This window comes from Budorcas taxicolor, chromosome 13 (assembly GCF_023091745.1).
Source record: "Budorcas taxicolor isolate Tak-1 chromosome 13, Takin1.1, whole genome shotgun sequence".
In the NCBI taxonomy this organism is placed as follows: Eukaryota; Metazoa; Chordata; class Mammalia; order Artiodactyla; family Bovidae; genus Budorcas; species Budorcas taxicolor.
This window is the reverse complement of record NC_068922.1, coordinates 34403400-34426677: the sequence shown is the minus strand read 5'-3', so window position 1 is coordinate 34426677 and position 23278 is coordinate 34403400. Positions and strand designations below refer to the sequence as shown.

Here is a 23278-nt window from a genome sequence, read left to right as displayed (position 1 = left end):
GAACCTGTTATGAGACTGTAAATAACGTCTCCAGGGTATCAGGTAACATGACCTTAGGGAGACGAGAGGTATGGGGAATGGCAGGTTGCTGCACGTTTCTTGGGTTCTCATGATGGAATGTCATTGTGGAGGTGGCCATGGTGTTTGTTTTCATTAAGATGCCCTTCTGAGGACAAGGGAGCCCAGAAATTCTTTTACTCAGAGCTCTTTCCTTCAAATCACTTCAGCATAACTCTGAGTAGTTAGGATCTATTAGGGGTCAACACTGATTTTACGTGTTTACTTGTCTGCCATTTGGATTTGAGACTCTTAAAAAAATTCTCCTACCCGATGATTTAATATTTCCTAATTTTCTGTTTGTTTGAAACCTGTATTGTGAGTGTTGAGTGACTGGCATTCTCTGACCTTCCTGGATCACTACTTGTGTCGGGCCCCCTTCCCTTGGACAGGGGGTCTCCCTTAGTGAGGGGAGAGTTGGGTCCCTGCAGCTCTAAAGAAAGAGCGTCTGCACCTCATGGTGATCTAAGAGACAGATTCTGATCTTACACAATAAACACCTAGGTGTCTGTCTATCACATCACTGCTTAAGGACCCTTTGTGTGTAGGTGCCCTGACAGATCAAAAGCATCCTTGGTATCTCCCTGACCTGGGTCAGCATCTATCTTTGGTCCCCTGCCCCTCAGGGGAGCTGTGCCCTGGGTGCCCTACACCTGCCTACATTTTGTATCTGTCTGTGCTTTACCTACAGTGTATGTTTTTTTTAATTGTAGTAATATATATATATATAATTTAACACTTTTATCTATTTTTAAGAGCACAGTTCAGTGGCATTAAGTACATTTCACATTGTCATATAGACAACACCACCATCCACCTCCAGGGCTTTTTCATTCCCCAACTGGATCCGTTCCATTAAATGCCAGCTCCCCGAGTCTCCTACCCCTAGTTCCTGGTAACCTCTCTACTCTCTGTCTCTATGAATCTGACTCTTCTGCTCACCTCTTCTCTGTGAAATCTTACAAGGTCTGTCCTTTTATGACTATCTTGTTTCATTGAACATAAGGTCTTTGAAGTTCAGCTATGACATGTTCATCGCATGTGTCAAAATTCTATTTTTCAAGGCTGAATAATATTCCACTGTATGTATCTTTCAGTGTATATCTTAAACATGAAGCTCACCTTTATTTTTTCTTCCTCTGAGAAACTGTCGACTATCCTCTCTTCCTCTAAGCTATCTGGATTGTTTTGCCCAAGATTCATTAGCAATAGATTCAGAATCAGCAAGAAATTAAAATGATTAAATTCTCACAACAAATGTAAGCACTCCTTGTTTGAACATTTAATATAAAGCATTAGTAAGTCATTTGAGTGATCAAAATAAGCCTTTTCATTATTATTATTATTATTTTTGGCCACACGGTGTGGCATGTGGGATCCCTGCCCAGGGATCGGACCTATGTTCCCTGCATTGGAAGCGTGGAGTCATAACCACTGGAAGTCCCATAAAAAATGAGTTCTAGAATATAGCAAGACTGACATGTTTCATTCTACCCATCTGATAAAGAAATATCTGTGAGTCATAATATTTCTTATTTTTGAAAGTACTTTTAAGCCTTTTCATCTCTGCCTGCATTGCCTGTTTTAAATTATTTTACATAATCACACAATGCCAGATTTTATATGCAGACTTGCCTTAAATATTACCACTAACTAAAAATCACCAAGTGTTTCACAATGCCAGTAAAATGAGGAACCTGGAACGTACAAATAACCACTACATGATAAAAGGAAACAAAACAGTTGGGATGGCTTCCCAGATGAAGGGATTGCCCTGTGGATGGGAATTCTGCCCCAAAATTAAGAGTCTGAACACATAAATAAAATCCACCCAAGAAAATGGGAATACCATTTACAGCTGCTGCTAGCATACAAAACACTCCTTTTGTAGGCTGTAAAAATATATCCTGTACTTTGGAATGTCAGCCCAGCCATCAGCTATAGTAGCTTATGGTAGATTTCATTAAAACCATTCCGTGGCACTTTGTAATTTTAGAAATGCACTAATAAGTCACTGTAGTGTGTGTCCCAACAGTTGTTAGTCATCATTTCACACTGCCCTGTACTGCCTTGAGTTTCAGCTCATTTTCCTGTCCACCGGGGCTGCCCCCGTTGCTGTTCACACGATAGGGAATTCAAGATGACATCATACAGTGGTGTGCCCGGTATCTGCGTCTCTTTTCAGCACGCAGATGCCCACCTCCCACAGAGTAATTAACACACTCCCTTGTTCAGAGTGCCTCCACATCATTTTCTCACCGAGTCACATCCCCACTTTCTTATTTCTCTCCTGATTTTGTTGTAGGTGTGAATGGCTGTTTTTGCCTTTAGAGATGTATTTTAAGGGGTCAGTCTAGGTTTGAGTGTTTCTCCCAGATCACAGCGTATCTCTGTCTTCTCACCTGCAGATGGGGATACCAGTAGTAGCATCTCCTGGAGCAGAAATGTTAACTCCACAAGAGTTAATGCCCACAGAGCACTTAGCATCGCACCCACCCCACCGTGCTGTCAGTGAGGGTCCAGGTCTAACTGGCTTCTTCCCATTATCACCCAAGTGTGGCGGGAAATGGCTAGTTGCTGGTTGGGGTATTTGACTCTCTCCCTTTTTGTTGGTTTTGTTTCCATTTCCTCCACCTAAAGGACAGCTGCCCCTTGTCCTGCAGGGATGCATGAATGGCATCAGCCAGAACTGCCCCAGCCGTGATCAGGCCGCACACTCCTGACGGTTTATCAACTTGATCTTTTGTCATCTGATGCCTCATCATTTGACCTTGGCCACATAGAAGCTGGTACTTCTTACCTGGATGCTTGGCGATAATGTCCACAGCTATACAACAAAATTATCTCCCTGGTTTTTCCCATTGCGCAATGTCCCTGGAGAATCTTTGACTTTTTCTTCCTGTTTCTCCCTACACACACACATTCATGCTCCCCGTCATTGCCTCACATTTTAGGAAAGACAAGATAACTCTAGAAGGAGTCTCAAAGGAGGGAGTGGTCCAGCCATCTCCAACCTTTTTGGCACCAGGGACCAGTTTCACAAAAAACAGTGTTTCCACAGACCTGGTGGGGGTAGGGAGGGGGGAATGATTGGGGGATAATTCAAGTGTGTTACATTTATTGTGCCCTTTATTTCTATTATTATTACATCAGCTCCACCTCAGATCATCAGGCATCAGATCCTGGAGGCTGGGGAACTCCTTTTCTAAGCCGCCTAGTTAAGAACTGAAGTTGGCCAGGAATGGGACCGAATCTAAGACTGGGGATGAACCATAGCAGTTCCATTGCTTGTCTGCTTTCAGGCTTCATTCATTCATTCAACCACTCATTCATGCATTCGTCTGATATTCACAGGTCCTTGTTTTAAGCTCGGGATATGCCTAGAAGTGTCCAGGCGTTCTCCCTCAAGTTTTAGCCAGGAGACAATGATGGTTTTCAAGCAAGAAAAGTTTAATTGGCAGAAGAGAAGTCCCAAGGGAGATGGAATTAATAAGGGGCTTTCACGGGTGGATTCAGTGCTGGTGGCGGTAGTAGGGCAGGGAATAGGGGTTTGATCCAGACATTTCCTCAGTGGTCAGGGCCCACCTGGAGTCAAGTTTGAGAAAGCCTCAAGTATTGCATGTTATTGAGGATGTTGGCGAATCTCTGTGTTAGCTCTCCTATTTCTAGCCAAGAAACGAATAAAGGAATGGGCAGTTTGACCTTGCGCACAGGCCGTAGGCAGACTTTCAATCATGATTTGTTCCTGAAACTTTAGGCCAATTCTAAGCCTTGGGATTTCAGAAGGACCTATTACCTTCATCTTTTTTCTTAATGATTTTTAAATTCTTTTTATTTTTTAATTGGAGTACAGTTGCTTTACAATGTTGTCTCAGCTTCTGCTATACAACGAAGGGAACCAACCACATTTATATGTACATCCCCTCCCACTTGACCCTCCTGCCTGCCCCATCCCACCCCTCTAGGTCATCACAGAGCACCAAGCTGAGCTCCCTGTGCTTTGCAGCAGCTGCCCACTAGCATCTGTTTTACACATAGCAGTGTATATACGTCAAGGATACTCTCATTTTGTCTCACCCTCTCCTTCCCCCATTGTGTGTTCTCTCCATCTGTGTGTCTATTCCTGCCCTGCAAATAGGTTCATCAGTACCATTTTTCTAGATTCCATACTATATGCATAAATATATGATATTTGTTTTTCTTATTACCTTCATCTTTATTTCTGGTAATTATAGAATTGTTTTGGTAATTATAGAATGCCTATTATGGAAACTTTGAAAATGAGGGGAAAATATGGAGAGACTTACCTATGAGTTGGGAGATAATTCATGTTTGGGGCTCTGTATTGCCTTTCTGATAAGGTGTGTGTGTGTGTCTCTAACATATCATGAAAAACTTTCAGATCACCAGTGGAGTTTCAAACATGGTTTTCTTGTAATCTGTTTACCTGTTCTTCTCCATGTCTCTCTGTGTGAGCTGGTTCAAGTTTTGTACGTTTATAAACACAACTGTGGTAAACGTCCTTGTACTTGTTCACTGTAATTTCATTGAGTACATCTCCAGAAGTAGAGTTCCTGAGTCATTGTTTTATACACCCCCCCAAAATTGCTGATAACAGCCTTACCTTGTGCTTCTGCCACGAGTTAAGGGCCTGGGAAAGGGGGAGGAGAAATCAGAGTAACCAGCTGCTTGCTTTCTCTGTGACACTCACCCCTACCAGGCACACTGACTTCTGTCTTTGCCTTGGGTCTCAGCTATGCCCTAATTGCTCATGTCTGGAGTCAGCCCTGGTCTTGAGGAACGTCTGTGGCACCAAAACCAGACCAGGAAATCATATGAGATAAGCAACCAGCAGCTGACTTGCTCCCCATCTTGGGGTCAGATTGGTCTTTTTGCCAATTAAGGCAACATGGGCCCTCGGGCTGGGAGACACTATGACCTCAATCCAGGACGAGTTTAGGGCAGTGGTCCCTGTCGTTTTGTGCCCAGGCCAACGTGGGAGCTGTCCTGGGAAGAGTAAAAGGAGGTAGATTTCCAGTCTGGCACTGCCACACCGTCAGCTGTGTGATCCTGAGAGAGTTGTCCAACCTTTTGCAAAAAGAAAGGCAGGTGTGGGAGTGTAACTGGTGCAGCCACTATGAAGAACAGTATGCAGACTCCTCAGAAAACTAAAAATAGAGCTACTATTTGATCCTGCCATCCCACTCCTGCACATACACCCAGACAAAACTATAATTCAAAAGGATACATGCACCCCCATGTTCATGACAGCACTATTCACAACAGCCAGGATATGGAAACAACCTAATGTCCACCAGCAGATGAATGGATAAAGAAGAGGTTTACAGAGAAGATAGAGGTTTATAGGTAAGAGATGACACATATATACATATGATGGAATATGAACTCAGCCATGAGAAAGAATGAAATAATGCCATTTGCAGCAACATGGCTGGACCTAGAGAGTGTCATACTGAGTGAAGTAATTCCAAAAAAGAAAGACAAATACCATGTGGTATCACTTACAGGTAGAATCTAAACTATGGCAGAAATGAACTTACCTGTGTGAAACAGACAGACTCACAGACATAGAGAAAGAACAGATTTGTGGTTACCAAGCGGTGGGGAAGAAAGGATTGGGAGTTTGGGGTTAGCAGATGCAAATCATTAGACATAGGATGGATAAACAACAAGGTTCTATATGGAACTATATTCAATATCCTGTAACAAACCATAGTGGAAAAGAATATGAAAGTGAATACATATATATACACATCAGTTCAGTCACTCAGTCGTGTCTGACTCTTTGCGACCCCATGGACTGCAGCATACCAGGCCTCCCTGTTTACCACCAACTCCTGGGGCTTGTTCAAATTCATGTCCGTTGAGTCAGTGATGCCATCCAACCATCTCATCTGTCAGCCCCTTCTCCTCCTGCCTTCAATCTTTCCCAGCATCAGGGTCTTTTCCAACGAGTCAGTTCTTCACATCAGGGGGCCAAAGTATTGGACTTTCAGCTTCAGCATCAGTCCTTCCAAAGAATATTCAGGACTGACTTCCTTTAGGATCGTATGGTTTGATCTCCTTGCAGTCCAAGGGACTCTCAAGAGTCTTTTCAACAGCACAGTTCAAAAGCGTCAATTCTTTAGCACTGAGCTTCCTTTATTGTCCAACTCTCATATCCACACTTGACTACTGGAAAAACCATAGCTTTGACTAGATGTACCTTTGTTGGCAAAGTAATGTCTCTGCTTTTTAATATGCTGTCTAGGTTGGCCATAGCTTTTCTTCCAAGGAGCATCTTTTAATTTCATGGCTGCAGTCACCATCTGCAGTGATTTTGGAGCCCAAGAAAATAAAGTTTCTCACTGTTTCCATTGTTTCCCCAGCTATTTACCATGTAGCGATAGGACCATGGCTTAGTGATGGGATGCCATGATCTTAGTTTCCTGAATGTTGACCTTTAAGCCAACTTTTTCACTCTCCTCTTTTACTTTCATCAAGAGGCTCTCTAGTTCCTCTTCACTTTCTGCCATAAGGGTGGTGTCATCTGCGTATCTGAGGTTATTGATATTTCTCCCAGCAATCTTGATTCTAGTTTGTGCTTCATCCAGCCCAGCATTTTGCATGATGTACTCTGCATATAGGTTAAATAAGCAGGGATACAATATACAGCCTTGACGTACTATTTCCCAATTTGGAACCAGTCTATTGTTCCATGTCTGGTTCTAACTGTTGCTTCTTAACCTGCATACAGATTTCTCAGGAGGTAGGTAAGGTGGTCTGGTATTCCCAACTATTGAAGAATTTTCTGCAATCTGTTGTGATCCACACAGTCAAAGGCTTTGGCGTAGTCAATAAGGTAGATGTTTCTCTGGAACTCTCTTGCTTTTTCAATGATCCAGTGGATGTTGGAAATTTGATCTCTGGTTCCTCTGCCTTTTCTAAATCCAGCTTGAACATCTGGAAGTTCTTGGTTCACGTACTGTTGAAGCCTGGCTTAGAGAATTTTGAGCATTACTTTACTAGCATGTGAGATGAATACAACTGTATGGTAGTTTGAGCATTCTTTGGCATTGCCTTTCTTTGGGACTGGAATGAAAACTGACCTTTCCCAGTCCTCTGGCCACTGCTGAGTTTCCCAAATTTGCTGGCGTATTTGCTGGCAACCCTTTAACAGCATCGTCTTTTAGTATTTGAAAGAGCTCAACTGGAATTCCATCACCTCCACTAGCTTTGTTCATAGTGATGCTTCCTAAGGCCCACTTGACTTCATATTCCAGGATGTCTGGCTCTAGATGAGTGATCACACCATCATGATTATCTGGGTCGTGAAGATCTTTTTTGTACAGTTCTTCTGTGTATTCTTGCCACCTCTTCTTAATATCTTCTGCTTCTGTTAGGTCCAGATCATTTCTGTCCTTTATCGAGCCCATCTTTGCATGAAATGTTCCCTTGGTATCTCTAATTTTCTTGAAGAGATCTCTAGACTTTCCCATTCTATTATTTTCCTCTATATCTTTGCACTGATCACTGAGGAAGGCTTTCTTATCTCTCCTTGCTATTCTTTGGAACTCTATATTCAAATGGGTATATCTCTCCTTTTCTCCTTTGCCTTTCAGTTCTATTTATTAACAGCTATATATAAGGCCTCCTCAGACAACCATTTTGCCTTTTTTCATTTCTTTTCCTTGGGGAGGTCTTGATACCTGCCTTCTATACAATCTCACAAAACTCCGTCGATAGTTCTTCAGGCACTCTATCAGATCTAACCCCTTGAATCTGCTTGTCACTTCCACTGTATAATCATAAGGGATTTAATTTATGTCTAATTATTGGAAAGGAAATGAAAAACAAACATGGCTACTTTCTATTGATATAAAATGTAGATTTCTTTGTAGTCTTGTTTTTCAAGTACTTTTTAAAAAAACATCTTGGCGCTCTTCCCACTTCCACTGTTTCTTTGCTATGTTATTTGTTTATCTGGCGTGTTGGGTCTTAGTTGCGGCATATGGGATCTTCGTGGCATTGCATGGATCTTTCCTTGTGGTGCACAGTTTCAGTAGTTGTGACACGTGGGCTAAGTTGCTCCATGGCTTGTGGGATCTTAGTTCTCCGACTGGGGATCAAACCCACATCCCCTGCCTTGCAGGGCAAATTCTTAACCACTGGGCTACCAGGGAAGTCCCTTTCATAGTCTTTTTTTGTTTGTTTCATGTGAATGTGGTATTTAAATAGGAAGTTAAATCGAGTGTGAATGGGGTGGATGGGGTACTTATATAGTAGGTTAAATTGCATATCCATAGTTTAATAAAGACTTGTGGTTTTGTTTTGTTTTGTTTTTTTGGCTATGAAGCTCTATTTAAATTTGTTTGTTTTGTTTCATGATTGTTGGGTGAGGCAAGTCATTGTAGGAGGATCCATGACCAACTTAAAGAGGATATCCACATTCTTTATTTTTGGCCACACACTGTGGCTTTGTAGGATCTTAGTTCCCTAACCAGGGAGCAAACCCGGGTTTCATGACAATGAAAGCCTAAGTTCTAACCACTTAACGACCAGGGAATTCCCTCCAAATTCTTTTTATTCTGGGAATTCCCTGGCAGTTCAGTCCTTAGGACTCCATGTTCTTATTACAGTAGGCCCTGGTTTGATCCCTGGTGGGGAAATTAAGATCCCAGAAGCCAAGAGGCACAGCTTCCTGTCCCCAGATTCTTTTTATTCTGTACTGGAATTGTATTTTAAGATTTTTAACTAAAATTATCCCATCATAATAATTCAAAAGAAGCATTGAGAGTCCCTTAGGATGAGGATTCTGTAAGAAGAATGGTTTTCAGGAATGTAAATGTTATGTTTTATAAACTAAATTTTTGCAGAGGATTATTTATAAACACAAACTGTATTCCATCCTATTTAATTATTCACTTTGAGAATCAGTTGTTTCTACAATTTCCTCCACTTCCTTTTTCCAGCAGCTCCTCCACCTTCTGGTTCCTCATTAGCCATGGCCTAACAGTGAAGTTTCTGCTATAGTTACTCAGAGCAATTGTGTTGTTTTCTGCTGAGTTTTTTTAACTTGCTCTATTTGCTATTTCAACCTGACTTTGAGAGTTGAAGAAATCAGGACGACAGAGAAAATGATAAATGTCACCACTACCCCATAGACAGCCTGTGTGCCTTCTGTGGCTGCACCCTGCTGAATTTGCCATATAAGTCTTCCTTATCAAGTTTTGTTTGTAGTTTAGAAATCACTTAAATCAGGCTGGTTTGAAAGCAGGATATAAAATCGATGCAAATCACTTTAGACTGGTATGCGAGCATGCATAGTTGCTCAGTCATGTCTGACTCTTTGCGACCCTATGACTGTAGCCTGCCAGGCTCCTCTGTCCATGGGATTCTCCAGGCAAGAATACTGGAGTGGGTTGCCATGTCCTCCTCCAAGGGATCTTCCCAACCTAGGGATCCAACTCACATCTCCCGTGTCTCCTGCACTGGCAGGTGGATTCTTTACCGCTGAGCCATCTGGGAAACTCCTTTAAAATGGCATCTCTAGCCTTTAGAAAAAGAGTATTCCATTCTTTCCTATGACCATTCAGCAAACCTTCATGGGCAGGCCTGCTATACAGCAAATAAATGTTCAGTAGTAAACAGAAGCTTCAATACCTTGGCCACCTGATGTGAAGAAAAGACCCTGATGCTGGGAAGGATTGAGGGCAGGAGGAGAAGGGGGCAACAGAGGATGAGATGGTTAGGATGGCCTTGTTGACTCAATGGACATGAGTTTGAACAAGCTCTGGAAGGTGGTGAAGGACAGGGAAGCCTGGCGTGCTGCAGTCTGTGGGGTCGCAAAGAGTTGATACGACTGAGTGACTGAACAGCAGCAAGAACAACTAAACAGACAAAGATGAACACTCAGGGGTCACTGCCTCCTAGAAGGGTGAAGGGGAGCAAATCATGATCTCGATCCTACCGTCCCGGGGTCCTGCGACTCCATCACTAACCAACTGTGTACCCAGAGCAAGTTACTTCTCTAGCCCTTTTTTTCCTCTTGTAAGGGAGATGATTTTACCTATCAAATTGTCAGTGTCTATTGCAGATTTTTCTTGGAGTTGTGTTACCTTAATTGACCCCACCAGCTACAGATTGTAGTTAAAAATAAACAGCAGACTCCAGGGTTCTGCATTCGGCCTATAAGGAGCTTAGAAGTTACCAACTTCATCCCAGCAAGTGAAAAAGTGAACAGACTGAGAAATCAATCATTCTTCTTGGGTCCACAAAGAGGGGAGGAGTAAACCACCACCCCTAAGACCGTAGACACAGACAGGCCAGTGCAGGGAGATGTGTCTTAAGGGAGCAGAGACAAGCAAAGCAATGGAGCAGAGGTAATCTCTTCAACCAATGGTGTTGGGACAACTGGACAGCCACATGTGGGAAAAAAAAAAAGAATTTAGACACAGACTTTATATCCAGCATAAAAATTAATTCAAAATGGATCATGAATATAAATGTGAAACACAAAACTATAAAACTCCCAGAAGATTACATAGAAAACCTTGATGACCTTAGGTATGTGATGCGTTGTTAAATACAGCACCAGAGACACATTCCATGAAATAAATCGTTGACCTGCTCAGTTCAGTTCATTTCAGTTGCTCACTTGTGTCTGACTCTTTGCAACCCCATGGACTGCAGCACTCCAGGCCTCCCTGACCATCGCCCCCTCCTGGAGTTTACTCAGACTTGAGTCCATTGAGTCAGTGATGCCATCCAACCATCTCATCCTCCGTCCTCTTCTCCTCCTGCCTTCAATCTTTCCCAGCATCAGGGTCTTTACCAATGAGTCAGTTCTTCACACTAGGTGGACAAAGTATTGGAGTTTCAGCTTCAGCATCAGTCCTTCCAATGAATATTTAGGACTGATTTCCTTTAGGATCAACTGGTTGAATCTCCTTGCAGTCCAAGGGACTCTCAAGGGTATTTTCCAACACTACAGTTCAAAAGCATTAATTCTTCCGTGCTCAGCTTTCTTTATAGTCCAACTTTCACATCCATACATGGGTACTGGAAAAACCATAGCTTTGACTAGACAGACCTTTGTTGGCAAAGTAATGCTTCTAATATGCTCTCTAGGTTGATCATACTTTTGGTCAACTTTAGTTGACATACTAAACTTCATTAAAATGAAGCACTTGGTTCTGTGAAAGACAACATCAAGAGAGCTAGAAAAACCACCCACTGGGATAAGGTATATGCAAAAGACATATCTGATCAAGGACTGTTATCTGAAATATACCAACAACTTTTAAAACTCAACAGAAAACAAACAACTGAATCAAATTTGGGCCGAAGACCTGAACAGACACCTTATTGAGGAAGAGATACAGATGGCCAGTAGGCACATGAAAATATCCTCCCATCATATGTCATCAGAGAAATGGAAATTAAAACAAGATGCCACGACCTACCTATCAGAATGGCCAAAATCCAGAGTCCTGATACCACCCAGTGCTGAACTCGTAGTCATTACTGGTAGGAATGAAAAATGGTCCAGCCACTTTGGAAGACAGTTTAGCAGTTTCTTACAAAGCTAATCATACTCTTTACCATATAATCTAGCAATCACATTCTTTGGTGCTTACTCAAAGGAGCTGAAAATGTATAGCCTTCAGAAAAACCTACAATGAATGTTTAGAGCAGCTTTGTTCCTAATTGCCAAGACTTGGAAGCAACCAAGATGTCTTGCAGTAACTGGATGGTTACATAAATTGTGCTATATCCAGACAATAGAATATTATTAGGCACTAAAAATAAATGCCATAAAAAGACATGGAGCATCCATAAATGCATGTATGTGCTAAGTTGTTTCAATTGTGTCCGACTCTGTGCGACCCCATGGACTATAGCCCACCAGGCTCTTGTGTCCATGGGATTCTCCAGGCAAGAACACTAGAGTAGGTTGCCATGCCCTCCTCCAGGGGATGTTCCTGACTCAGGGATGGAACCCACATCTCTTATATCTCTTGCATTGACAGACAGGTTCTTTACCACTAGCGCCCCCTGGGAAGACCCCTTAAATGCATACTGTGTACTAAGCGAAAGAAGCCAATCTGAAAAGACCCCATACTGCATGATTCCGACTATATGACATTCTGGAAAAGGCAAAACTACAAAGATATAAAAACATCACATTTGTCGAGGAAGGGGAGAGGGGAGGGAGATAAACAAGCTGAGCACAGAGGCTTTTGAGGGCCAAAGTACTCTGTATGATAGTAGAATGATGGATACATGTCGAGGTATATTCACAACCACAGAATGGACAGTACCAAGCGTGAACTCAGAGGGTAAACTCTGGTGGTTATGATGAATCATAGGTTCAATCGTAGGTTCGTCCTTGATAACTAACAAATGTAGCATCTGGCGGAAGATATTGATGGTGGGGGATGCTGATGGCATGGGAGGCTGTGTGTGGGTGGGGGCAGGGAGTACATGAAAACTCTGTATCTTCTCTCAATTTTGTAGTAAACCTAAACCTGTTGGAAAAAAATGTCTTTAAAAAAGTAAGATAAACAGGGTGAGTAGAAAAAGTAGTAGTATACTTAGGAGCTTCTGTCTCAAATTAAAATTTTTGAACCTCTAGTAATATCTGCCTTTTCTGTTCCCACAGTTTCACTCATATGTTGTTCATCAACCTTAACTCTTAACTCGGGGGTTTTGGCTCCCTGTTCGATCAAGTATTTCATTGAACTTAGTCAAAGCCAGACTCGGAGCAGCCTGGGAATAGTTCAGAGGCTCTCCTTCATCCCGGTACACGGAGCATCTCTGGATGGCTTAGGTTTTGTTTGTTTGTTTGCTTTTAAGGAAGGGAGGAGCTGTCCTGCCTCTCCTGATGGTGGTTAGGTTTACAACACTGTCTCCTTAGCCGACGCAGGAGCTGTGGTTTGGCCATGGCTCGGAAGTGTAACCTCATAAATGTCCCATCACTGGAATCCAGTCTATTTCAGCATCCACAGGCCTAATTTCTGCTTGTAATCTGATTACGGGGTCTGAGCTCTTCCAGCCTGCAGTGTCTCGCTTTGCGTTTACTCTACTCTCAAGGACATCAGTGCCTGACTGCCTTGCGCTGTGAAAAGCTCAACCCAGTTTTGCTCAGACGGGCCGCAGGCTGTGGCTGCTTGAGAATTAGCTGTAGAGCAGGCTCTGTCCCCGAACTTGATGTGTGCAGCCATGTTCAGAAGTCCAGGGATTCCCAGCTACCTGGGCACTTTCAAGTTCTCTGAGAAACAAGGTAAGGAGAGAGAAATGGAAAATGCCCTCAAGTGTCTATTTAATAGAATCATGAATGTCTTGCATCTTCCATTTTACCTTGGATGCCCCGTTATACTGTTCTGTGGTTTTCTCAAAGGATGCTTTAAATATCTCATTGACTTTATAAATTAGCGTATCTGGGGATCTCTGAGAAAGGTGGCTTTTTTTCTGGTGTACGTTAAAGAAATTGCTAAACCACTAGAGCCTTTATGAAGGAAGCATTGCAGATTGCATCGGAATGCTCAAACTTTGGATTAAGTTCTGGATGTGCTGTTCTTTAACTGAAATATTTTTCTAAATCAAATGTTATATCTACTAAATTTTTTCCAGTAGGCAGTGGTGTGTGTTTGCCTTTTTATGAAATCTTCATGGGAGGCTGTTTGGAACAAAAATGTTGTCTTCTTAGTGGCTTCCTTTTGAGCCCCCAGGAAAAGATGTGCTTTCAATTTAACTACTGAAGTGGCATCTCAGATTAGGTTCACAGACTGAACTAAAAAGAAATCTGTAGGTTATCTTGAATATCATATTGGAAATTTGGCCATTGTCTGTGAAAGTATTTTCCAGTCCAAATGCACGATTGGGGAGAGATTTGAACAACTGAGGCATCAGATTTAGGAATTTGCCTCTGCAATATTTGATAGCTTTTTGAACCAACTTCTCTTTTTCTAAGCACATAACAAGGATATTTGTGTAATTAGCCAAAAAGCCTAGATGTTTAATTGGCATTATACCTTTGTATTGTGTTTCTCTAGTTGGTCCGAATTTCCAAATTCCAGGATTCGGAATGTATGTGATAGGTAATGACATGTCAGCAGCTGGTATATCTTGCACCTCCTTTTCCTCAAGCTTCTGCCTCTAAATATTAAGCAGTTAAAGGCTCTTCCATAGGGGAAGAAATTTCTGTAAGTGGTCTAATTGTGGTTTTCTGGGTGGACAAACAGTTGCTATGCCAAAAGCTGTAAAACAGATTACTTACCCAAAGCCGGTTATAAATTTGCCTGTGCCTGGTTTTCATTAACCAGTTCACTCGGATGTGTGTTTTTGCTGGATGTGATTGTTACCAGCTGTCTTTATGTAATATATGTCTTGTCTTCAAAAATAAATAAGTGGCAAATTTGAGGTGTCATTATCATTTAGATTTTAATAAAGGCAATAAAAACACAGCTGAAGTGTCCCTTCCACTGTTCATCAACCCCTCATGCACCCCAACTCCTGCTGTGCCTTCTTTAAAAACATCAAATATACCAGGCAGTGATGATTTTAAACCTTGCTGGTTACCTGGACCAAAATTGTTTAATTTTTTTCCCCTTTTTTGCCCCTGAGGATAATAGCTATGTTTTTCAGTATTTAATTGCTTTGGAGTTATTCTTGTAACCATAGAGAATTTAAATGGTAGCATTGAACTATGTCAGAATTTTTTTTTAACCCATGAAGTATCTTGGCTACTATTAACCAATTCCTAAGTAAAATGCATGTGGTGGGGTTTGATGCTTAAAGGTGTCTGTATTTTCTGTATTCATATTTCTCGTTCACAGTTTCCTTTTTCTTACATGGTCTCAAAGGGAGCATGAAGAATTTTTTTTCCCATTGGAGTTTTGTTTTTTTTAAGTTACTGTGTGGGTATTTCATTCTTACATTATTTCTTTCCCCTTAGATTTGAACAAGAAAAACTTAAGCCTCGTTGGATTCCCGTGTCAAAGAGAAGTTCCAAGGTAAAGAAGTCTTTGTTCAAGAAATCTTAAGTTTCGAAGATTTGTAGGAGCTTTAGAAATTATTCTCCTAAATTTCTAATCCTTGAGTTTTAAATGTTTTAAAACAAATATTTTCTCTCCAGAGTTTAGCTTATTAAAACATGTGAAGCAGGCTGACTTAGCAGTGCACTCAGCCAGCAAAGATTCTTTTTGTATTGGCACTAGTGGTAAAGAATCCGCCTGCCAAAGTGGGAGACAGAAGAGGTATGGGTTCAATCCCTGGGTCAGTAAGATCCCCTGATGTGGGAAATGGCAACCACTCCAGTATTCTTGCCTGGAGAATTCCATGGACAGAGGAGCCTGGCAGACTACAGTCCATAGGTCTGCAAAGAGCCAGACTGAACACACACTTGGGAACTATTTGCAAAATGGCCTATTGGTGTCTCTGTAATTGCAAACTTGTAAAGGGCTTTTCTTTACAAGTTCTTTTCTTTCTCATATCTGCCTCTAAGGATATGATACCCTTTTTGCAGTCTATCCTTTGAGTAAGGGAGCTTTTGGCTTGTTGTTGTTGTTCTTTTTTTTTTAAATTGAAGTATAGTTAATATAGTTATAGTACAGTGTTGTACCAATCTCTGCTGTACAGCACAGTGAATCAGTTATCCACACGTATGCTTTTGGTTTTTTAAGAAAGGGTCTAGTCTTGTTCTTCCTCCCTCTGTCCCTTCCTTCTGACCTATTCTTCTCCCCTTACTTCTCTCCCTCCACCCATCCACCCACTCACCTGTCCAGGTAAGTTCAAGTTGCCTGGTCTCTTAACCTTTCTGCCCTTCCATTCCATTGGCTGCAGGATATTATAGGTACCTATTTGATGTACCTGATATGCTAAAACTCCATGGTACATACATCACTGAAGTGAGATAATAGAAAAATTAAACTTTATGCCTAATAAGGTAGCTATATTTCAGATGTAGCCTCATAGATGGCTGTCCCTAACAGGTTTTGAGATTTTCAAGTGGAGACACAAAATGATGGTCTCTGAACACACAGAGATGTGGATTTCAGTATCCACTTTATTACGCGGGAATAAAGGGATTCTTTACCACTAGTGGATTCTTTACCACCATCCGCAGGCGGATTCTTTACCACTAGTGCCAATACAAAAAGAATCTTTGCTGGCTGAGTGCACTGCTAAGTCAGCCTGCTTTTAATAAAGTTCCCCAACCCAGATCTACCCTTCATTCCACTTAGATGCTTTTGTTCCTAATGTATGACATAAGACATTGTTTCTTTACTTTAAAAGTTTGCATCTCAAAACATTGGGATAAGCTGTTGTGTCACCAGTGCCTAGCCAAGCAAGCCTGGCTCTGCGTTTGAGAATGTTAGATTTGACCTTGTGAACACACTGATGGGGTAAACTCTGATGAATCTCATCCACATCTTATTAATAGTATAAGGTAAACTATAGCAGTGAGGAGGCATGGTCATTAGTAAGGCTGTCTTATTTGACTCATGAAACCTTACTCTTCTAGTACTTGATCCAATCTCCCTTATTTCTCATCTTTGCTTTCTTTTTAATAGAAGCTAAGGCTTGTGTCTTAATTTGTTCACTCTCATAGACTGAGTGGCTTATAAAATTTATTTTATAAGTGGCTAGAAATTATTTCTCACACCTGGAGGCTGGAAGTCTGAGGTCAGGGTGCACTGTTATGGGGTGATGACCCTCCTCCAGGTTGCCCACTGCCCTATGTCTTGCATCCTCTCTTGTTGGACTGGGCACCGATCTCATTCATGAGGGCTCCACTCTCATGACCGAATCACTTTCCAGAAGCCCCACCTCCTAATATCTTCCCCTTTGGGGGTCAGGATTTCAACCTATGAATTCCGGGAAGCACAAACATTCAGATCATGGCAACTTTGTTTCAAATACATCACTAGCAGGTTGGTTTAGCTATTGTCGACTTAATAGGTGACTAAGAGCAGGGACTCCATGGACATGAGTTTGGGTAAACTCCGGGAGTTGGTGATGGGCAGGGAGGCCTGGTGTGCTGCAATTCATGGAGTCGCAAGGAGTCGGACACAGCTGAGCAACTGAACTGAACGGGGGGCGGGGGGAAGAGGAGACAGACAAGCGCTGCTTTTTGAAGGGAAGTATGAAGTGTGAGTGCAGGTCAGTCAGTTTAGGGAGAGAGACTCAGAGGGACACAGCGGTTCCGAAACAGTGGTTATTTCATGTGCACCTATTAGACCAGTGGCCCCCGGGCTCTGGTCCCAAATGTAAAATGGGCTGGAAATACGAGAACCTGCCTCCTTCAAAGAAATCTAGTTACCCAGACACCAGACATGGGAATGTGAGGTAACGGATTACATCTCCCTTATCTTTCGTTTTTTTTTTTTTTTTTTTGGACTTGTGGGATCTTAGTTCCCTGACCAGGGATCAAACCCATGTCCCCTGCATTGGGAGCATGAAGTCTTAACCACTGGACCACCAGGGGTGTTCCCTTCCATGTCTTGTAACTAAACTTCAGTAGCAGAGTTAAGTTGTCGGGAAGCCCTTCACTGTGTGGAACAGAATATTTATTAGGACATCCCATTTTTAAAAAAGGATAGAAGGTAATAACCACAGGATAGCCTGCTCTCACTTTAACAAAATGTCCTTTTATTGTCTTACTGGGCATTTAAGTAGGTTAATGGGACATGTTAAAAAAAATTATCATGGAAGCATGAAGGGCAATCTTGGATCACTGAAGCAGAGGAAAGAGCTAGAAGTATGAAAGAATTAGTCATGAAGAAGGGAGCTCCATTTCAGAGGAGACAAAAAACATATTAAAGGTGTTTCTTCATATTGTTGTTGTTGTTGAATTACTAAGTCATGTCCAACTCTTTGTGACCCCATGGACTATAGCTCTCCAGGCTCCTCTGTCCATGGAATTTCCCAGGCAAGAATACTGGTGTGGGTTGCCACTTCTCCAGGGGATCTTCCCCACCCAGGGATCAAACCCATGTCTCCTGCATTGACAAGCAGATTCTTTACAACTAAGCCACCAGGAAAGCACCATTTATTCATATTAGAAGCTATTAAAATTTTAATTCCCCAAAATGAAGACTGTTGCATATACTTTAGTTATATATGGAGAGACAGTTTCATGGTGAAATAGAGGATCCCACCTTTTACTGGAGCTGTGGCAACCCACCAAGGCCCAGAGAGGTGGTCTGGGCAGAGACCCCCTGACCCCCATGTAGGTGATAATGAGGAGGGACATAGTCCGGCATCCAGGGCTCGGGCTCCCGCAGCGATGCTGCTCTGGGTGCCTCTGATTCAGAGAATGAAAAGAAAGTGACGCTGGGGCTGTGGGGGAGGACATTTGTAAGTGTTTAACCAGCCATTCCGAGAAGGCAATGGCACCCCACTCCAGTACTTTCGCCTGGTAGGCTGCAGTCCACGGGGTTGCTAGAGTCGGACACAACTGAGCGACTTCACTTTCACTTTTCACTTTCATGCATTGGAGAAGGAAATGGCAACCCGCTCCTGTGTTCTTGCCTGGAGAATCCCAGGGACGGGGAAGCCTGGTGGGCTGCTGCCTATGGGGTCGCACAGAGTCGGACATGACTGAAGCGACTTAGCAGCAACCAGCCATTAGATGAGCACATGAGTTACTCGTTCGTGAATGGTCCAGTCACTTCACCAGTGTGTCCTGCCTGCATTTTCACTGTTGACTGGTGCCGCCAGGTGTCAGAAGTCCAGGATAGAGGCGTGACTTTTCTCAAAGTCTGGTTTCGCATTGATTTGGGGAAACTTGCATCGGTCACAGCTCTTGTGACAGTCGTAAGTCAGAGTCCTTGGTTCCAGCCCATCTTCCTTATTCTTCCTATGGCTCATCTACTTCCTCATTGGTTAGTAGTCACTGGTTACTAGACATTGCTGGTTAGTAGTCATCTTTGGTTAGTAGTCATTGGTTAGCAGTCAGAGGTTAGTAGTTACTTGGAGGAAATTGGAGAGAGAGGTATTAACAGCAAGAAAGAAGTATGAAGGCGGCCATGTGGATTCCAGTAAGAAAATTTTACCTTGAAGATGGAGACCTGAAAAATAGACTACTTGATAAACATGCACACACACACATATTTTCACACATAGGGGCAAGGTGGGCGAAGGTAATGAGGAGCGATGTTTTCCCAATTATACGTTATTTTAAACAGAAGAGAAGGAGAGGAAGGAAGGGAGGAAGGGATGACGTTATTACATACCCGCTCTTCTAATGAGTCTCAGTATTTGTCATGTTCTTTGCCCATCATATCCACAGTGTGTAAAGTGTATACATGAAATACTTCAGGAGACTTCCCTGGTGGTCTGGTGGTTTAGACTTCACCTTCCAGGGCAGGAGCTGTGGGTTCAATCCCTGGTTGGGTAGCTAAGATCCCACATGCTGTGGGGTCAAAAAAAAAACCCAAAACCATGAAACAGAAGCAGTGCTGTGGAGCTGCTTTAAATGAAGACCATTTAAAGATGGTCCACGTCAAAAAAATAAAATCTTTAAAAAAAATACTTCAGAGTAGTTGTCGTAAATATTTGAAATATTTTATTGGAGCCAATTCATTCACTGTACATTTATAGATTTTTAAAGTATTTTTTAAAATCAGCAAGTTAAAATGAGACATTTGTAATATGTTCCATAAATAGGAAAACAGGGTCACATGAGAGAATAAACGGAGGCACATAGTGTAGGTTTGGTGCCAGTAGGTGGGCACGGGGTCACAGGGTTCTCCCTTAAGGAAGTGACCTTAAACTGAGGCCCAGACCAGGAGCAAGACTAGCCAGGATGGAAGGAAGCTGGAGAAAGAGACTTGAGGAGGAAACAGTATTCACAGTCAGCCATGGGAAGAGGCAGGAGAGATTTCCCTAATGTGTTATGGTTTTCATGGTTTCTGACCACCCGTGAGAGGCTGTCCTGGCCCATCACTGCAGACACATCTGTAGTTTGTTTCAAGAAAGGAAATGCCTATGAAGCCAGGGATGTAGGGTGATGGATTATGAACCCCACTCTGTGCAAGTTCAGTGAAATGTTTAACAGGAGGGTAGTTTTTTAGTCTTCCTTAAGCAGCTTCATTGAGCTTTTTGATGAGCAGATAAAAGGGGGAAAATAGAAACACAGATGTTAAGTTTTGAAAATATGAGATAATATTTGTGCTCCAAGGTCAGTGGTCTGGGAGCTGAATACTTCAGGGTTTGCATCATTCCTTGTAATATAGAATTTTCTTCCTGAGATTTTTGTTTCCCAGAGAAATTACAGAACTTGTTGGAATGTTTCAAGTGGTTAAATAGTCAATTAAAATATTGATAGCATGTCATTCCTTAAGTAGAGTGCCATTCTGCAGTTGTTTAATGTTTTAAGTTTAGATTACATCATACTTCTGAAAAAACACTGAGAACTGTCACTGCATTACAATTCACTGTTGAGAAGTCAGTGCTTATTCCAAGTTTTTGACCTGAGCAGGGGGTGTCTTAGGGTTTTCAAGCCACCTGAAGTGTGGTTTTCAAAGCCTACTTATTCTCAAGACTTTTTATTAACTGATATGAATGGCACTGCTGTTTATGAGTATAAGCATTCCACATTTATAAGCAGTAGCTAAGGGTTTTTGATGAGCTTGGTTCTAGGAAGATGGGAGGGCAGTATTTTGGAGTATACAGACAATCCTTGAAATTTAATTTGTATCTAGGATATAAGTGATTGGTACGCCCCCTTCATAGCACCCATAGCACTTCCTCAGTCTCCCCTTGGGCCTCTGTGGACACACCTCTGCAAGGCGGAGCCACAGACAGGGGACCATCCACGGGAAAGGTCAGCTTGGTGCTGGGTTTGTTTATGGGTTTATCACCGCCTCTCTGGAGGTGATCATGTTGGGGAAAATGAGTTTCCTGTTTCCCTAGGTTTGTTCTCTTCCTTTGAGGCAGCAGCTCTGGTCTTGCCCACTCCAGGAGCATTCCCCTGGAGGCCTTGAACTTGTGGGCTCCAAGTCTTGGGCCAGGTGCGCGCGCACAGTGTCAGAGCAGAAGCTAGATTTGCATCTTGCGTACTGTTCTTGCTGCACGTGTGTCCTGGAGCAAAGCGCTGGGCAGTTTCCTGATCTGTAAGACAAAGACAACAGTGGTCCCAGGAGTGTGTTTGCACGCACGCACGCACGCACACACACACACACACACACACACACACACACAACCTTGGTGAGTGTGCCCATGTGTCTTCCTTCCAACTTAGAGATTGCTGAGTCCTGTGGGAGCTTGAAGAGCAGCAGTGGGGCCAGTATTTATGCCACCAGCAGGTACTGAGAAACGGGTGCTTTGGGAGGCTGGGAAGGGTGGGCAGAGCAAGGAGCTGGTTGGTAAGCCTGTACCGACACAGCGCACAGGATCTTAATTTTCCAACCAAGGATTGAACCCTCACCCCCTGCATTGGAAAGGCAGAGTCTTAACCACTGGGCCACCAGGAAGTCCCATTTCCTTTTTTTTTTACCCCTGGACAAAGTTTCATGAACCTTTCACAGCTCTTCTCCATGCTTTGATTTTTGTTTGATTGAAGATGTTTGTTACTTTAGTTTCAACAGCGGAAGAGAGTGCGTAGAGCACCTGCACAAGTCACTGATTTTCTGAGGAAGACTGTAGCACAGAGAGGTTGAGTGATTCGTTCAAGTTTGCACAGCTGCTGGTGGCCCTTGAAGAGGTTGTCAGTCTGAACAGAGGCATCCATCTCCTAGTGCAGTGATGTTTTTAGCCACCAGAGGCCACACATACCCTCACATCCCTCCCACCCCCTGCCGCCTATGCTGATGTAATTATTTAGTTGTACCCCAAAATCATATTAATATAACCATGAATAATTGAAAAAAAGCTTTACTTGTAATCTATACACACATGTTTAACTATGTACAACAGTACCATAATTTTTATGTTCTATGATCTCTCAGTTCATATCAGATACCTGGGTTTAAAAGGACTTTAAACATTTTCTTAATGGAATCATTTTTAGCTTTCAGAAAGAGTTCTTGCTTGAAGACAAAGAACAGCTTGCTAACCACAAAAGAAGGATCGATGCTCAGCTTTTAGCTGCCCTTCCTAAAGGTAAGACTTCTATCTGGGGCGTGTAAATGTATTGTCTGATTTTCCTGGAGAACTCTTTCCCTAATCCCCAGCTCAGTTCTCCTCGGTGCCCCTTTCTGCCTCATCAAGAAAGCCACCTTAATTAAATAACCTCTTTTGTCACATTTTTATTTTTTTAATTATTCTTTATTGGTGTATTGTTTTACAGTGTTGCGTTAGTTTCTACTGTACAGCAAAGTGAATCAGCTATACATAGATCCACTCTCTTTTGGATTTCCTTCCCACTTAGGTCATCACAGAGCACTGAGGAGAGTTCCTTGTGCTATAGCGTAGGTTCTTACTAGTCAGGAATCAGTCCTGAGTATTCATTGGAAGGACTGGTGCTGAAGCTGAAACTCCAATACTTTGGTCATCTGATGCGAAGAACTGACTCATTGGAAAAGACCCTGATGCTGGGAAAGATTGAAAGCAGGAGGAGAAGGAGACGACAGAGGATGAGACGGTTGGATGGCATCACCGACTCAATGGACATGAGTTTGAGTGAGCTCCGGGAGTTGGTGATGGACAGGGAGGCCTGGCGTGCTGCAGTCCATGGGGTCGCAGAGTCAGACATGACTGAGCAACTGAACTGACTGAACTGAGTGTATATATGTCAGTCCCAATCCCCCAATTCATCCCACTCCACCTTTCTGCCCGTGGTGTCCATATACTTGTTCTCTACAGCTGTATCTCTTATTTCTGCTTTCCAGGGAAGATCATCTACACCATTTTTTCTAGATTCCACATATATGTATTAATATTCAATATTTCTTTTTCTCTTTTTGACTTTACTCTGTCTCTAGGCCCATCCACATCTCTACAAATGATCCAATTTCATTTCTTTTTATGGCTGAGTAATAGTCCATAGTATATAAGTACCACATCTTAATCCATTCCTCTGTAGATGGACTTCACTGTACCATGAGTCCCTTCCTTTCATTTTAGGCATCCTCAAGTTTTTGCTGGAAGCTGGCATCGCCGATAAGAGAGCAGTCCTAGAATCAGCCTCGCCTCATCTCTCTCCTACGTTTCACCTTCTCCAGGGGTGATGAGCTCTGCTTACTTGCCCGTTTCTTTTCTGTCCACCCCCTCC

General features: G+C 42.6%; 1 protein-coding gene across 5 annotated transcripts in view; it reads left to right on the top strand.

The window, feature by feature from the left end:
• The window catches only part of SVIL (supervillin), a 169567-nt gene that overhangs the window by 44569 nt on the left and 101720 nt on the right, over positions 1 to 23278 (top strand). For 3 of the 5 annotated variants that reach the window (XM_052650626.1, XM_052650625.1, XM_052650624.1), the window contains exons 2-3: positions 15017 to 15074; positions 22076 to 22167. Coding sequence is in view for 2 of the 5 variants with exons in the window: in XM_052650625.1 (XP_052506585.1) it covers positions 15017 to 15074; positions 22076 to 22167 (150 nt within the window). In the remaining 3 variants the exon portion in view is untranslated. Of the gene's footprint in view, positions 1 to 15016; positions 15075 to 21307; positions 21372 to 22075; positions 22168 to 23278 lie in introns of all 5 variants that reach the window. The other 2 variants (XM_052650627.1, XM_052650628.1) reach the window with 1 other exon arrangement.